General features: G+C 44.2%; 1 protein-coding gene and 1 long non-coding RNA gene across 3 annotated transcripts in view; one reads left to right on the plus strand and one right to left on the minus strand.

Annotated features, from left to right (window-relative positions):
* Window positions 1–6,391: 6,391 nt before the first annotated feature.
* On the minus strand, window positions 6,392–8,336 carry LOC130454445 (uncharacterized). Its single transcript, XR_008912054.1, has 2 exons — window positions 8,028–8,336; window positions 6,392–6,803 (listed from the first exon to the last, which is right to left on the minus strand). It is a non-coding gene; the product is annotated as an uncharacterized LOC130454445 (long non-coding RNA).
* BIN2 (bridging integrator 2) overlaps window positions 7,640–18,152 on the plus strand; it is a 36,082-nt gene continuing 25,569 nt past the window's right edge. For both annotated transcript variants that reach the window (XM_056798206.1, XM_056798207.1), the window contains exons 1-2: window positions 7,640–7,935; window positions 17,502–17,582. In XM_056798206.1, coding sequence (XP_056654184.1) covers window positions 7,855–7,935; window positions 17,502–17,582 — 162 coding nt within the window. In that variant the 5' untranslated portion in view covers window positions 7,640–7,854. The remainder of the gene's footprint in view (window positions 7,936–17,501; window positions 17,583–18,152) is intronic.

Consider the following 18,152-nt stretch of genomic DNA (forward strand, 5'->3'; position numbering starts at 1 on the left):
CACCTCCAGTGAGGGTGAACCCACAACCTCTTGCTCCTCAAACTGCCCGTTGATTTGGGGCTAGGCCTAATCGTTGTCACATTTTTCTTAAGTTCATTGTTTTTCTCTTTCCGTGGTGATTAGGATGCACCTTCGGACAGAGTATTTACCGGCTCAAGCATAAATCTTGGCCAGGATGTCTTCCCTTTCCCACCCATTCTCTTCAGAGTCGCCCTGCCTGGACTGACATAGCTAGACTTCGATCCATAAGTTAGTCCATTCCATCCTAAGAAAGTAGGGAGGACAGAAGCTAAAGCAATGTGAATGGAAGGGTGGCTCAAGAGGGGCTCCAACAATGTGAGAGAGTGAGAGCTTGAAGAGCAGAGGCAATGGAAACAGAACAAGATCAAAACAACCAAAAGCAGATGCTGCAAACCTGTAATGACTAGGCTTAGTTTCAGAAAAGGCAAAATATTCTGCTGGCTTCTTCACCGAGGTAGGGGACTGTGGGTATGGAGCATGCCATATACTATCACGATTTTTTGAGAAGTTGTTTAGTTTTACTGAACCATTCCCCCCCTACTTTTCCAAATGAATGCTTTCTGGAATGGGTAAGAGAAAGGACTACATTATGGAACAGAGGTAATGTAAAAAATGTCAATAAGTGCATTTTTAAAATACAGTTTCTATTAGACACAAATACACCATTGGTGGAGGTGTGAACTAATACAACAATTCTGAAAAGCACATGAAGACAACATTCGAACTGAGCCATAAAACTATGCATACCTTTTGATCCAGCAAATACCACTATCAGGACTAGATCTCAAGGAGATTAAAGCTAAGAGAAAAGGACTTTTCTATACCAAAATATTTTTAGCAGTTCTTTTTGTGGTGGCAAAGAATTGGAAACTGAGAGATTGTCCATCACTTGAAAAATAAACAAGTTGTGATATGTGGTTGTAATGATCAATAGGATGAGTTCAGAAAAACCTGGAAAAACTTATGTGAACTGATGCAAAGTGAAGTGAGCAGAACCAGGAGAACAATGTGCACAGTAACAGAAATATTATATGATGATCAAATGTGAAGGACTAAATCATTATCAGCAAAGCAAGTTTCCATGACAACCACAAGGGATTCATGATGAAAAATGCTATCCACAGCCAAAGAGGGAGCTGTTGGAGTCTGATTGCTGAACAAAGAATACCATCTATCATTATATTTCCTTCATGAGTTTTTTTATAGGTGATATGCATCTTCTATTATGACATGAGCACCATGGAAATATGTATTGCATGAAAGTACTGATAGAATAATATATGTAGGGGGCAGCTGGGTAGCTCAGTGGATTGAGAGCCAGACCTAGAGACAGGAGGGACTAGGTTCAAATCTGACCTCAGACACTTGCACAATAGCCAATACACAGTATTGACTCCAAGATGGAAGGTAAGGGTTTCAAAAAATAATAATAATGATATGTAGTAGCATGTTGGTGTATATTATAATAGTATTTAGATTATTTACCACTTTGGGAGGCAAGGGGGGGTTGAAAATGTGAATTCTAATATGTCAGAAAGCAATTATGAAAAATTGTTTCTACATGAAAAAATTAATAAAGGGGGGAAATGCGAATTTATTTTACAAGTGAAGTAGATAGTTTGCCAGAGAAGTTCTCTGTTTAGGAGTCTGAGCCCTAGAAAAAGAACTGTTCATTCATTTCTTGTTACTTTTCGGAGTAGGGAGAGAAACTTGTCAACAGCTTCGGTAGAGGAAGTTATGAGGAACTGAAGCTTGGCTTGGGAGGGTGGTTATTTCCACATCTGTTATCTTCTCTGAATGGATTTGAAAATAAAACCCCCTCCTGAAGAATGGAGTCTAGGGAGAAGCCTGAGAAAAAGGCTTAGTTGAGGGAATAGCTGAGGAGTCATCTGACCCACTGATGCTGCAGGGGGTGACCTTTGAGAAGGCAGCCCTTTACTAGTCTAGCATAGTACTGTACCATGCCATTGCTATAGTTACTTCAAGGAACTTCTGGAGCAAGACAGTTCCTTCTTGTGTTTTAGTCTCATTTTTAGTCTTGTCCCAATAAGAGTGAAGACAGAGTGAGTTGACAACATGATAATAGCCAACATTTATATAGCACTTGAAAGTTTGTAAAGCATTGTCTTTAGGTTATTTGATCCCCACCATCACCCTGGAGGGGGGTGATATTATTATCCTCATTTTACAAATGAGGAAACTGAGGCTGGAGATCAAGTAAATGACGGAGACAGGATTTAAAACTTGTCTTCTTGACATCAAATCCATTGTTCTTAGTCCACTGCAATACCTAGCTGCTTCCTCTGTTCTCTCTTTCTAAATCCCCCCTTTTTTGTAATCTTAATAAACCCTTATCTTCCTTCTTAGACTCAATATTAAGTATCAGTTCCAAGGCAAAAGAATGGTAAGGGCTAGGCAATGAGGATTAAGTGACTTGCCCAGGGTCACACAGCTGGGAAGTCTCTGAGGCCAGATTTGAACCCAGACTTGTGGCCTGCCTCTCTATTCACTGAGCCTCCCACCTAGCTGCCCCTTTCCAAATTCCTCTTAAGGGCCAAGTCTCAAGATTTTGCCTACAGTGTATAAAATAGCTAACAGTCTATCAACATTCCTTACAAGGATTCAATGAGTCAGTGGGGACACTGAGCAGAGCCTTCATATCCCATCTAAGAGGCATGCCAGGACAGAGGTGTCATTCTTTAGCCTTAGTAACTTAATTAATAAAATATTAACTTTGACGAAGCTTTTCCTAGGCATACCCTCTACCAATATGCATGTATGCTCCAGTTCTCCAAGGCTTTACCAGCAGGACAAAAGCTCTTGTTAAGCCTTATCCCCCCTCTGCCTTTGCGCTGGCTGTATCCCTCAACTAAATTCCTCAGCTTTGCCTCAGAATCCTTAGCTTCTTTCTACCCAAGTTTTGCCTTCTCCATGAAGCTGGAAATCTGGAAAAGCTTCTGGTGTCCATGAGATGACAGCCTTGGCATTTCTTGTCTGAAGTCCAACCTAGCTAGTTTTGGATAAGCTCATCACTGGATATCAGTCAACCAACAATATTTATTAAGCACCCACTAGGTGCCAGGTACTGCCAAGTGTTGGGGATACAAAAAGTGGCAAAAGAGAGGACAGTTCCTGCCCTCAAGGAGCTCGCCAAAGTGATGAAATTTTAGGCCACAGAAGCTCTTGGATGCATCTATGAAGTCAAAGAAAGGTTTTGATCTGTTTTACTATCGTTCATATACCACACTCCATTTTTTCATCTCTGGTTCCATAGACTTGAGGAGAGGAAGCACTGAGCGTAGTATCTGGCTCATGGTAAAAGTTTGGCACGTGCTTATTGATTAATTCACTGTTTATGAAGCGAAGAGTCATGATAATTTTTTTTTTAAGCAAATGAGGTTAAGTGACTTGCCCAGGGTCACACAGCTAGTAAGTGTCTGAGGTCAGATCTGAACTCAAGGAGTCTTCCTGACTCCATTCTGGGCACTCTCTCCACTGGGCCCCCTAGCTACTGATAAAATTGTAGAACAGAGCCAGAAGTACAATATTGAAGTACTCATTCAGTCAATATTCTTTGAGTATTCATTGGGGTTGAATTGGAATCAAGTGGCCTAACTGGGCTTATAAATATATGCTAGAGAATGGGGGTGGGGGGAGATAGGAGATGGGAAGAAAGAGAAAAGGAGAGGAGAGAAGACAAGAGAGATAAGGAAGGGAATGGAAGAATTGGAAAAATGGAGAAAAGAGAGAAAAGGGGAGAGTGGAAAGATATAGCAGGTACAGAAAGATAGAAAAACATAAGAGATAGGAAACAGCCAGGATTGAGAAAGGAAAGAGTTAAGAGCTAATTCAGAGAAGAAGAAAAAACAAAAGGAAGAAGACTGGGGAAAGGGGGGATGGGAGGGTTGGAGGGAGGTAGTCAAAAATAGAGAAAGACCACAAACTGAATATGAATCAGCACAATGGGACTACATCTAAAATAGGCAACAGGATCTTGACACTGTGAATGAGAGGATAAGATAACCCTCCATCATCAGCTTCCAGCAGTCCTTTGGAAGATCGGTGGGTTCCATTTTTTTTCTCATTTTCTGGTGGTAGTTTTATTTTATTTTTTTGAAAATTGTATTTAGCCAATTTAGAACATTATTCCTTGGTTACAAGAATCATATTCTTTCCCTCCCTCCCTTCCCCCAATCCTTCTCGTAGCCAACGCGCAATCCCACTGGGTATTACTTGTGCCCTTGATCAGAACCCATTTCTATGCTGTTGGTGTTTGCACAAGGATGATCATTTAGAGTCTACACCCCCAGCCATATCCCCTCGACCCATGTATTCAAGCAGTTGTTTTTCTTCAGTGTTTCTACTCAGTGGGTTCCATTTTGGGCCAACCACAGAAGGCAACATGGAAAACTTGGAGCTGAGACAATTTATCTAGAGAGGAGAAGGCTGAAAGGTAAATGAAAATGGTCCTGAGATGTGAGAGAAGACAATGAACTCATTGCCATTTGGGTTTACTTCAATCTCTGATGAAGAGCTGGATTTTCTCCTTTCTTTCATATAGTGTTTTAAGGTTTACAAAGCACTTTATAAACATTATCTCATTTTATCTTCATGATAACCCTGGGAGGCAGATGCTATTATTGTCCCCATTTTATAGATGAAGAAACTGAGGTCTATTGAGTGTAAATGACTTACCCAGGGCCACACAGCTGGTAAACACGAGACTGGATTTGACTTCAGGTCTTCCTGACTCCAAGTCCAGCATGCCATTTTCTAGGTCATCTAGCTACCTGTCTGAGCCAGTCTCTCACTTGAGCTCCAATCATGTCACTATAAATGCCTCTTGGACATTTGAAATGGATGTTAAACCCAGCAGGTGAAAAACAGAAGTATTTCTCTTTCTCTTGTCCCAAGCTAACTCTTCCAAACTCTTTCTCTCCTCCCAAACACATAGATTTAAAACTTCAGCATCCTACTTCACTCCTTGCAATTTCGCCCTCCACATGTCCCCATCTCCCATCTCTCCCTTCCCACGGCCACCAGCCCAGTTCAAGTCTTTATCATCTCTTGGCTGGCCTTTTGGAATCACCTCCTGATGGGCGCCTGAGTGTCCCCTTTTCTGAGACACCAAGTCCTCATAATCTGCTTCTCTCTGCTCTAATTCCTCCTTTCTATCTCCAGAGCTCTGACCCTGATCTGGCCTCTCATCCCCTCAAGCCAAGCCAAGGGTGACAAGCTCCTTTCTGGCTGGGTTATCCATTAAACAAGAATGGAGGGCTTACCAGTCCCTGCTGGACATGGCTCTAGGACCCCAAGATGTAAGCCCACACACCAAGAAAGAGACAGACCCTCTCTCAAGGAGCAGGCTAGATTCTTGGAATTGGGGGCTGGTTTTCAGTGGATGGGGAGGTAGGTAAATCCAAAGTCACTTGAGAGGAGAAGAGAGAACTACAAAGGAGATCAGAGAAGATTTATCTGGTGTTTCCCCCTGAGAAGGAGGAAGATCATTATAGCTACCAACACCTAACATTTATATAGTGCTTTGAGGCACACAAAGTCCTTTACATATATTATTTGATCCTTGTGACACCCCTGTGAGGAATATGCTATCATACCCCCATATTACAGATGAGAAAACAGACTGAGAGAGCTGAGGTGCCTTGCCCAGGGTGAGAGTGCTGAAGAGCTCGATTCAAATCCCACCTTAGACTTGAGAGCTGTGGGACCATAGGCAAGTTATTTCTCTTCTCTGGACCTCAGTTTCTTCATCTGTAAAATGGAGACACAGCACTTACCTCCCTGAGTTGTAGAGATCGGATGTGATCCAAGATGTAAAGCCCTTTGCAAACCTTGTTTGTTGCACAAGGGTGAATTCTGTGTCTCCTGGGTTGTTCATTTTTCATATACTGTATTCATTTCTAATTATTAGGGACAGGGATAGAAATATTAGGGATAATAGGGATAGAGAAAATATTAGGGAGGATTACTGTGTATTCCTGTGTCTGGGAGGTGGGCCATCCTGTTGGCTTCTTTCTGCATTTTCTTTGTCCTTGGCAATCCCCAGGAATGTCTGCCTTTTTTAGAGAATTTGGTTAATAAAGGGGGAGATCCTTTTCCAGCTCACCTGTCCACCTGTAGGGACTGTGAGGGCTGGATAGGTTGATGGACCATCTCTAATTAGCTATCACCAATTAAAAAATGCCTTGAGATGGTCAAGGGGGGCTGAATAAGAAGCTCCCCAAAACCCAGTGGTTGACCCAGCTTGAGTGGTTCCTGGTCAGAAGACCTACCTCTATCATCTTATTGGTTATGATAGTGGCCTCACCAATAAACCTGACATAATTCATCAGCTTGCATTCTTGTCCCCAAATCAGTCTCTCCAGATAATTTTATTTTATTCTGTTTTTCTTTTTTTCTAGATAATTTAATGGCAATCGTTTTGGCTGACCACAAAGAGCATTCCTCTTCTGCTTACCAGAAAACGCTTTGCCCCAACACTGGGCTCATTTCTGGGGCTTTTTTTCCGGTGTTTCCTTTTCTTGAAGTGTTCCTGATGGCACGATCTTCGGTGGGTAAGAATTCTGCCTTTGGGGTGTGCCTGTTCAATGTGTCATCATGTTCCTGCCCAGACTCCTTAGCCAGGGCTTCCAGATCGCTCAGCTCTATATCCTTTCTGGATTTCTTGCCTCTACTACGCAGGTAGGATGCAGGGCGGATGGGGGCTGACTTGCATTTGGCATCTTCCTTCCTCAGAGAGTGCACAATCCTTAGGAACTTGGCCACTTTGTAGAGGAAGCGAGAAGCATTTGTTTTTAACAAAAATCTCCTTTGATCTTCACAAAGAACCCTACAAAGTAAGGGCTGTAATGAGCCCCGTTTTACAAGGGGGAAGACCCAAGCCAGGTTAAGTGACTTGCCCAGGACCCTACAGCTAGGAAGTGTTGGAGGCTGGCTGGCTTTGAACTCAAATCTGCCCAACTCCCAGCCCAATGTTCCATCTACTTCACCACTTTGCTGAGTTCAGAGCTCTTAGGAAATATCATATTTTGATCACTGCATTTAAGGATCTTCGTTTTTTTTCTGTACTCCTATGTATCTGCGTAGAGGAAGAGTCAGTCAACAGCATTGCCTCAGAGAGTAGAGAGCCAAGTCTGGAGACAGGAAGTCCTGGGTTCGAGTCTCACCTCAGACACTTACTGTGTGGGCTCGCCCTTACCCATTTACTTCTTTGAAACTGAAAGGTAAGTGTTTTTGTTTTGTTTTGTTTTTTCAATGGGGTTATTATAGGGCAGCTAGGTAGCACAGTGGATAAAGATGGAGGTTTGGGGGCTGGAGGTCTAATGTGGCCTCAGACATTTTCTAACTGTGTGACCCTGGGCAAGTCACTTAACCTTGTTTGCCTAGTCCTTGTTAGAGCAGATAACGAAGGTAAAAAAAGGCTCATCACAGCTCTGAGCCTGGGCTAGGCCCAGCCCCCCGCTCGCCCGCTCCCAGCCCCCCCCCAGTCCCCATCCCCCACTGTGACTCCCGACTCCCTAGGGTGGCAGATCTGGGCCTTGAATCAGGGCAGGGCAGGACTAGTGGGGGGTGTTAGGTGGGATTCAGGAGCTCTTCTCGCATCCTCCATCTGGCTAGGTCTGGCCCCGCCCCCTCCTAGGGGGACTCAGGGAGGGGCCCAGGGCTCTCCCCCCACCCCACCCCCGCCAGGTTGCGGGGCATGCTGGGAGCCAGGCACTTCCTCCCCAGGCAGCACTAGAGGAAAACCACGACTGACTAGGCGGCTCCGACGGACGAGGCTGCTCGGGGCCCGGCGGGCAGTGCTCAGGGGCTAGGATGGCGGAGCGCAGCACCAGCAGCAGCGCAGGGCTGCTGGCCAAGCAGGTGCAGAAGAAGTTAAGCCGGGCCCAGGAGAAGGTAGGTGCCGAGGCCGCCTCGACCGCTCTGGGGCCCATCCACGGCCTGGCCCGCTCTCACCAGACCCGAGCCCGCTCTTAGCCCGAGTTTACCTGAAGAGGCGGGCCGCTCCCACAATTCCCTGTTCCCTAATCCTGACACTGGGCCCGGAAGGCGGGACTGAAATAGGAGGCCAATCCAACGCCGCCCCTCCCTCGGATTGGGATTCGAACCCAGGCCCTTGGGCTCCTTGAAGGCCCTCCTCTGACATGCCCCACCCAGTTCCCCCAAGGAACTAAGGCTGGCAAAGCGCTTTCCAGAGGGGTCTCCTTTGGGGGGGGGGGGAAATAATCCTCAGCACCCCTGCTTGGGCCCGGGGGCACCTCTGCTTTGAAGGCGAGGGAGACACCCCTGTAGGCAGCGGGGTGCGCACCCACTGGAACTGGAAAGCCCAAGTGGGGAGGGGCCAGGAAACGGGGATCCCCCCAGATCCTTGAGGCATCTCAGTTAGGGTTCACCATGATAGATTAGACCCTTCCAAACCAAAGGGGGCTCAGCCTTTCTGAAGGGGCCCTCATCACTGGTAGGGTCACCTACACGGGGGCTCTTCTTGTTCTTTTGAACCCTCACCTTCCCTCTTAGACTCCATACTAAGTATTGGTTCCAAGGCAGAAGAGCCAAGGGCTAGGCAGTTGGGGTTAAATGACTTGCCCAGGGTCACTCAGCTAGATGTCTGAGGTCACATTGGAACCCAGGACCTCGGTGGTGTCTAGGCCTGACTGAGCCACCTGACTGCCTCTATCAGTTACTTTTAAGAGTGTGAAGGAACCTAATTTTCAATAATCAATAAACTCCTATAAGCAATTTCTGAGATTGTAAAAAAGGAGTCTTTAGATGAAAAGCGCTGAGAAGGGAGGATCTGGTCCAATTCCCTCATATTACAAAAGGAGAAACCTCAGATCCCCTGCAGGAAGACTCCATTAGACATTTAGCAAGTTCTTTTTTTCTCATCTGGACATCAGTGGCCCTGAAGAGCACAGCCAAGGAGATAAGGGACTCCTGCTTAGATAGATGGGAAGCTCCCCTGAGGTAAGGCTTAGGCTAGAAAACTCACTTTCAAACTTACACCCAGAAAACAGGGCACTGAGTCAGCCGGGGGTGTTTGGGAGCAGCCCTTCCAGGGTCCTAAGAAGTGCCCAGGGTGTTGAAATCAAATAGCAGCCCCTTTGGCCTTGGGCCTTTCCTCTAGGGCCATTATTTGATAAAACCATTTAGTATGTAAAGCTCTTTGGCAGGGGGGTCTGTATAGGCAATTAAATATTTTTGTGGCCATTTTAAATGAGTTCGATTCAAATCCTGATTCTCACAATTTATTAGCTTTATAATATTGTGCAAGTTGGGGTTTTTTTAACCTTACCTTCTGCCTCAGTTTCGATTCTAAGACAGAAGAGCGGCAATTGGTATGAAATAATTTGCCCAAGGTCAGACAGCTAGGAAATGTCTGAGGTCAGATTTGAACCCAGGACCTCCTGATTCCAGGCCTGGAGCTATCTACTGTACTATTTCACTGCCCCCGCTGATTCACTCTTTTTTTTTTTTAATTGATTAAGAAAAATTTCCCATGGTTCCATGATTCACGTTCTCTCCCTCTCCTCTCTTCCTCCCCCCTCCCATAGGCAATGAGCAAGCCCACTGGGTCTTACATGTGTCCTTGATCCAGACCTATTTCCCTATTGTTGATATTTGCCAGGTGATGGTTTAGAGTCTGCATCCCCAGGCCTATCCCCATTGAATCATGTGATCAAGCAGTTGTTTTTCTTCTCTGTTTCTACTCCCACAGTTCTTTCTCTGGATCCCACTGATTCACTCTTGAAAAATCACTGGGTGTTGTGGAAAGTTTGGGGTCCATAGGAGGGAGCGCTTTGGGTGGCCAGATTTGTTATCTCTCCTCCTCTCTGACCCTGTTTTAACTTTAACCTTCCCACGAGGCCTTTCCATTGAGAGAGCCTCGACCTCAGAACTCAGCTGGGAGTATTAGGGTGGGACTTGTGGGTGCCTGAAGTGGGTCAGGGGCAGGATGTGGGCTGGGAAGCTATGCCTGACTTCTCTTCTCAGAGCACTCTTTTGACTGTCAAGAAACATGGACCAGGCACCGTGCTAAGCACTGGCTTAGGGGGAAAAGTTCTCCAAGCGGTCCAGTGATCCCCAGATTCTTTCCTGGGGGCCTGGAGGTCAAAACGAATTTCAAAATACTAAAGATGTTATTTATGTAACCCAAATAAAGAAAACCTCTCCAAGGGCTTCAGTAATTTTTTTTTTTTGATCCCTCTCATCTGTCCTAGTAACAACTTTAGGACAGAAGGACAAGGACTAGGCAATTAGGATAAGACTTGCCCAGCATCATCCATATAGGACGTGTGTGTGGCCACATTTGAACCCAGGGCCTCCCATCTCCAGGCTTGGCTCCCTATAGCCACCTCCTGCTCTGTCTTCAGTAGTTTTAGGAGTGAAAAGGGATTCGGAGACCAGAAAGTTTGAGAACCACTAATATAGGGTTCTTCTTCCAGGGCCCAGGAGTCCCTTCTCTGCAATTTTGTCTCAGAGGAATTCCTAGGACGGTCGTGTCAAACCCAAATAGAAATGGGGGCCCCCAGACTCCTCATCAGGCTCCTGAGAAGTCACATGTGAACCCTCTCTGCGTCTTCTCCTCTCTTGCTAAATATTTCTCTCTCCTTTTAATGTGGCTGGAGTTGGGAGGACGGGTAGCCCTGGCGGGAGAGAGGGCTGAAAAGAAGCTTGCCCGGGTCACCGGTCAGTGTGTGTCAGGGATGGTTGGTTAGAAGAAGGGAAGCCGGCCTTCTAGACCTACTCCATCCACTGGCCCTCCAGCAAGGCCCTGCCCTCGAGGAGCTCACAGGCTGGCAGGGAAACTGCATGTAAATAGCTAGACACATGCAAGAGAAAAAGGACCTGGCCATTGCAGAGGGGACGTTTGGGAAAGGAGGTGGGATTTGAGCTGAGCCCTGACGGAGCCAGGGAAGTGGCGCTCATCGAGAAAGTAGAGTGGCTATTCAACAGCCCCCGATGGGATGGATGGGATGGACGGAGGTCCATGCTCCAGGAACTGGAGCGTGAGCAAAGACTTGGTGGAAGGGAGTCCAGTGTAAGAAGACGAGAACGAGCAGGGCAGCTCAGTGGATAGAAATCCAGGCCGAGAGACCGGAGGCCCTGCGTCCAAATCTGGCCTCAGACGCTTGCTAGCTGCGTGGCCCTGGGTTTAACCCATATTGTCTATCCCTTTTAGCTCTTCTGCCTTGGACCTGATACTTATATTGCTTCAAAGCAGAAGGCAGGGGTGGAAGAAAAAAGAAGACTGGAAGCCAGAAAGGGCTTCTACTACTCCCATACACTTGTAGAGCAGAACAATATGGTCAGATTATTTTGTACCGCAGATATCTGTGTGACATTATTGACGGTTTTATTTGGGGAAGTGGGGTTTCATTGACTATTCTCTTACAACAATGATCAATATGGAGGCTTGTTTTGTATGATATAATATAACCCAGATCACATTGCTTGCCATCTCCAGGAAATAATTTGGAGCTCATAATTTTGGAAAATGTAGGTTGAAAATTGCTGTGACATGTAGTTGGGAAAATAAAATCTCTTTGAATAAAAAATGAACAAATCTATATCTGTGTGAATTATCTCCGCTTACTAGAAGTAATGAAGTGCAGCAGAAATAAGGAGGTGATGCTCCCCCTATGCTCTAGCTTGGGCACAGTATTGTGACCATTTCTAGGCACCACAATTTACTTTCATCTTATTATTTTTTTTAGTGATTTTTTTATTTAGTCAATTTAAAACATTATTCCTTGGTTACAAAAATCATATTCTATTCCTCCCTCCCCTCCCCCTGCAATTCCACTGGGTTTTACATGTGTCCTTGATCAGAACCTATTTCCATGCTGTTGATATTTGCATTAGGATGATCATTCAGAATCTACATCCCCAATCCTCGACCCTTTTATTCAAGCAGTTGTTTTTTCTTTGGTGTTTTTACTCTGCATGTGGATAGTTTTTTTTCTTGTAGATCCCTCAAGATTGTCCTGGATCGCTACATTGCTGCTAGTAGATGTTCGATTGTACCACAGTGTGTCAGTCTCTGTGTACAATGTTCTCCTGGTTCTGCTCCTCTCGCTCTGCATCACTTCCTGGAGGTTGTTCCAGTCTCCATGGAATTCCTCCACTTTATTATTCCTTTGAGCACAATAGTATTCCATCACCAACATATACCACACTTTGTTCAGCCATTCCCCAACTGATGGGCATCCCCTCATTTTCCAATGTTTTGCCACCACAAAGAGTGCAGCTATGAATATTCTTGAACAAGTCTTTTTCCTTATTATCTCTTTGGGGTACAAACCCAGCAGTGCTCTGGCTGGATCAAAGGGCAGACAGTCTTTTAGCGCCCTTTGGGCATAGTTCCAAATTAGGCACCACAATTTAAAAGGAACATTGATATTGGTTTAGTGATTGGAAAGCTGGCCTAGAGGCCAGAAGCTGGACCTGGGTCTGTCCTGACCCTGACACAGGTGTCCTTCTGGGCAATTTAGACTTGATATGGGAGGGGGAGAATTCCTTAACAATTAAAGCCATCATTTTCATCATTTGATGAATTACCTTTAGAGGTGGTGAGTTTTCTGGCTATAGATGACCACCTCCAAGATATGTGATTGTGGGGATGCCTTGTATGGGCTGAACTCATGGCTGCTGCCTTCCAACTCACAAATTCTGTGATTCTGTGAATGTTTACTAATGGAAGAAGCTTTGGGTATCTCTCTTCCAGCTGTTAGCATCTGCTTACAGAAGACAATAACTATTTATCAAGAAATCTTGAGTGTAAGCTGAAGCATAATTTTTTTTCAATTTACTTTTTCTTGCCCTTTTCCCCCACACGGCTAATATGGAAATATGTTTTGCACAACTTCACATATTTATCATTGCTTACCTTCTCAATGAGGGAGACAGAGGCCGGAGGTTCAGAAAAAATTTGGAACTCAATATTTTTTAAAAGAATGTTTAAAAACAAATCTTTTAAATTGTCAAACTCCTCTATGTTTTTAAAACCTTACCTTCTGAAAAAATCAGTGCTAGGCTAGACTAAAATCTCTTCCGAATCTAAATTTATATTTAATGATCTGGATTCTAGTTCCAACCAAATTTCACCATACTAGACCATGGACATTAAGTCACTTAATGTCTCTGGGTCTCAGTTTTCTCAGTCTTTAAAATGGGATAAAAATACTTGCACTACCAAACCCCCCAGGGTTATGTTTAGGTAGGGGAAAGTGCTATATAAACATGAGCTACTGTCCATTCCTTTCCTAAGCTTTGCATCAGTAGGGGAGAAGGATCTGGCTTTTGGATAGAGGTGTGAGAAGGAAGCGTCTTCACTGCCTACCTTTTCAAGCAGAGAACCAGACACCAAGCTGGCTCTGTACCTTGAGGATGATCTGTGCCCAGCCTGAGGACTAGGATAGAGGATACTTGGGGCACACCTGGGGCACAAACAGGTGAGAGACAAGGATTGAACTAGGACAGTGCAGTGAAGAGGGTAGGTTTCAGACAGAGGGAATGTCCTGCATGAAAAAGGAAGAAGGACTTGAGTTTGTCCCCCTGGAGAACAGGAGTCAGTCGGTGATAAAGTTTCATGGGTGATAAAGCCGGTGAGCTGGCAGAGGATTTTCCTCCTAGGGAATCTGCAGTTTCCTTAATTTGAGAAAATGACCTTCTTCTTCAAGGGGTTTTCCAGTTCTATCCCCAGGGTCCCTGAACACTGTTCAGCAGAGGGATCTCTCAGGAAGCCAGCCTGAGTCTTCTGAGGGAAGCCCACCTCCCATCTTTCACCTTGGCTGCCTCCAGTTCTCCCAACTTCTCATGACTTCCTTGACCAATATTTCTTATCACTATCATAATTCTGTCTCAAAAAAAGAGAGAGAAACAGCTTACTTGTTTGTTCTTTTTCTATCCCTTGAAAGAAATCCCCATAGCCTGATGGGAGCCAGAGCGAATATTTCTATCATGATTCAAGAAGAAAAGCTGAGGTTCTGGGTCCTCACATTGCATAGATTCTTTTTTCTAAAATTAAATGTTTTATTAGAAACTGCATTAAACATTAATACAAACAACCACACTTGACTAATACTTATTTATATTTAAAAATAAATTCATTTCAATGCAACAAACAAAACTTTTAGTTTCTCTTTTAAGTACCCACCAGAATTCTGTTTCCATTCTCATTCACATCTCATTGGATCAGAATTGATGTGTATCCCATTATTCTGGTTCTGGGTTATTGTTCTCTTTTACTTTGCATTATTTCATAAAAATATCTCTGGATCTCTGTACTATTCAAGCTTGTACATTCTAAATGCTTAATGCTATTCTATATATGTTCACATATCACATTTTATAAAAACACTTTCCCTATTGTTTGACATTCAGATGACTTCCAGTTTTGTTTTGGTTTCTTTTGCAATTACAAATGATCCTGCTATGAATTACACTCATAAATGACTTTTTTCTTTTGGGGGGATATTCTTTGGATTTTTGTAATTTTCCAATGATTCCCTTCCTCTCCTCCCCTCCATTATCACACCGTAGAACCCTTCCTTGCAACAACTAAGTATACTTATACTCTCATAGACTGTTAAATTATTAGAACTATAAAGTACTTTAAAGAACATCTTGTTTTACAGATGAATAAGCTGAGGATAAGGCAAAAGAAGTGATAAAGTTTTGACTCTTTATGCAGGTTATTAGGTAGACCTCTATCAGTCAGTCAGCCTGGGAGCCCAACAGGCCAAGCCAGAAAGTGTGGGTGCTCAAGCTAGGGCTGTTCCCTCCATTACCTCCTTCCCCCAAAGGCAAACTGCCCTTCTGCTCTCAGGTCTTGGAACCACGTCTCATTGTCCCCTGGACAAATTTTTTTAAGTGTGTTATGGGAATTTTAATTTTATTTTTAAATAATATTGCCCCCAATTACACGTAAAAACATTTAAAAACATTTTTTAAAAAATGTTGAGTTCCAGATTTTCTTCTTCCTTCTCACCCTCCCTTCTTTCTACCTCTCCCCTCCCTGACACGGTAAGCAATCTGACATAGAGTTTACATGTACAATCATGTAAAAAATTTCTCCGTATTAATTATTTTGTGGAAAAGATCTCTCCCTTGGACAAATCTGGAGGACCAAAGATCGATCTGGCCCAAATGGTCCTTTATTCATAAGAAAAGTCAGAGATGGACCCAGTTCAGCTCTAGCAGCGGAAGAGAAGGGTGGAGGTAGGGGAAGGAAGTCTGCCACACCTAGCACATCACAGAGTACGTTTGCCACATTCTGTTGGGGAAGTATATGGTCTGTTGGGTTAGAGAGGCTGGGGAGCCCTCTACTCAGGGCTGTGCAGAAATCTAGATGTAGCAAAACAAAACGATGGGGCAAGAGAGAAATAACAATTCTGACGAGGGGACCAAGACTTCAAGCTTCAAATGTTTGTGAGATTGCTGGGCTTCACACTAGGCAAAGCCCATAATCAAATTCCCCAGAAGTTAGGGAAGAGCATTAGATTTGGTACCTCCAAGAGGTCAAAGGAAAAGGTCCAATGTATGCAACAACAGTGAGAACAGCTCTGTGGTGGCAGCAAAGAACTGGGCATTGAAGGTACACCCTTCAATTGAAGAATGGCCGAACAAGTTGTGGTAATGGATACTATTGTGCCACAAGAAATGACAAGGAGTGGGGCTTCAGAAAACATGGCAGGATCTGTGTGAACTGATGCAAAATGCAGGGCGAGCACTGTGCCGAGTAACAGCAGTTGTAATGATGGGCAGTGGGAAAGACTCAGCTACTCAGATCCAAGACAATTATAGTGAAAAAATGGAAAATCTCCACCTCAGAGAGGGAACTAATGAACTTTGGAGTTCAAATGAAAATAGAATTTTCCAGGGGGCAGCTGGGTAGCTCAGTGGATTGAGAGCTAGCCCTAGAGACGGGAGGTCCTAGGTTCAAATCTGGCCTCAGACACTTCCCAGCTGTGTGACCCTGGGCAAGTCACTTGACCCCCATTGCCTAGCCCTTACCACTCTTCTGCCTTGGAGCCAATACACAGTATTGACTCCAAGACGGACGGTAAGGGTTTAAAAAAAAAATAGAATTTTCTTCTTAGGTTTGTTTTTTTGACAAGTTGGCTAGTATGGAAATACATATCAAATGAGATCAAAATTGATAATCATAGTTTTTGTGGGGAGGAGGGGAAAAGTCCAGAACTCAAAATTTAAAAAGAAAATAATGTTAAAAATAAATAAGTTTTTTTAAAAGAAGGGGGAATAAAAGAAAACTCAATTTTAAATTGGATGTCAATTTTCCATTGGCAATATTTTTAAAATTAAGTTTAATTAATTACTTTGGAATACTTTTCCATGGTTCCATGATTCATGTTCTTCCCCTCCCCTCCCCTCCTCCCACCCCCTCCCATATCCCACTGGGTTTTACATGTGTCATTGATCAAGACCTATTTCCATATTATTGATATTTGCACCAGGATGATCGCTTAGAGTCTACATCCCTAACCATATCCCCATCGACCCCTGTAATCAAGCAGTTGTTTTTCCTCTGCATTTCTGCTCCCACAGTTCTTTCTCTGGATGTGGATAGCATTCTTCCTCATAAGTCCCTTAGAATTGTCCCCTATCATTGCTGCTAGTAGAGAAGTCTGTTACATTTGATTGTCCATTGGCAATATTCTGTTACATCCAGAAACAAGTTTGTTAGCCATTCCTCAGCCAATGGGCATCTGCTCTGGTTCTTGTTCTTTGTACTTCAAAGCATTCTGGGATCTATGGGCTCCTCCTTTCTACCTCCTTTCACATCTTCAGCTATATGCCTGCAATTGGAATCCCAGGGCAACAATTTCAAATCACTTTGCAAAATGGAACACTGACAGCACCCCCAACACTAGGAGTACATCTCATTCCAGAATCGTCTGTTTCCACGTTTGTCATCTTTGCCAATTTGCTAGATGTGATTTGTTCTGATTTCTGTTGAGAGTGATTTGGTGTCATTTTTCATGTTTGGAGTTCTTTGGGGGAGCTATTTGTTCATACCCTTTGACTGCTAGTCCTTTGGGGGCTCAAATATTTATGTTAGTTTTCTGTATATCAAACCCAAATCAGATGGTTGATGCAAATTTTCTCTCCATTTCATAGCTTCTCTTTTAAAACTAGTTTCATTCATTTTTATTCATGCCAAAGCTCTCAGCTTTTTTAAACGAGCCCAGACAGAATTCCAAACTGGATAATCTAAAAGCTGTTTCTAGCTGGTTTTGAAATGTGTTCTATGACAGAAAAACACCACATCTACCCAGATTCTGTTGGGCTCAGGCACATGTTAGATTCTTGTGGAGAGCACAGCAGGGGCGGTGAAGCCTGGATGGGAACAGGGAAATCTAGCTGGGCAGGGGTCACTTGCCATCCATTGATTCCTAGTTAAGGAACAGGAAGAGACATTGAAACCTCTGACATTTTTCCAGGTGATGCAGAAACTGGGGAAAAAAGCAGAAACCAAAGATGAACGTTTTGAACAGGCTGCCCAAAACTTCTACCAACAGCAGGTGAGTAATTCTCAGGGGAGGAAGAAGGCCATGAAGTCCCAGTGGCCACATGTAATAGGTGGGGAAGTCTGCCAGCGCGACTTCTTCCCAGGAGAAGGGACTGTCTGTGAGTCCCCACCTTCCTCCAACATGAGAAAAACTTCCTGGGATCATGGATTCAGTCAGCCCGTCAACAAGCATTTAAGTGCCCTCTCTGTGCCAGGCCCTGTGATAAGTGTTGGGGATTTAGGTACAAAGAGTAAAACCCAACTCTTAAGGAGTTTATCCTACTGTTCAGAGCTGTAGGTCATCTAGTCCAGCCCCCCTTTTTTATAGCCTTGGAACCTAAGGATCGAGAAAGAGTACGTGACTATTCTGTCCAGGGTCATATAGGGAATGAGTGGTGCAGTACAGTCGGGATTCCAACACAGAACCATCCTTGGATTCCAGAGCCAGCATGGCTGCTGAGCATAGCAAGTAAGAGAGCCATGGCTGTATTCGGTACTGAAGTTTGGCTCTGACCTTAGTCGCTTCCTAGTTGTGTCACCCTAGGCAAGTCATTGAACCTCTGTGCCTCAGTTTCCTCATCTG

The sequence above is a fragment of the Monodelphis domestica genome, chromosome 5 (genome assembly GCF_027887165.1).
Source record: "Monodelphis domestica isolate mMonDom1 chromosome 5, mMonDom1.pri, whole genome shotgun sequence".
Classification (NCBI taxonomy): Eukaryota; Metazoa; Chordata; class Mammalia; order Didelphimorphia; family Didelphidae; genus Monodelphis; species Monodelphis domestica.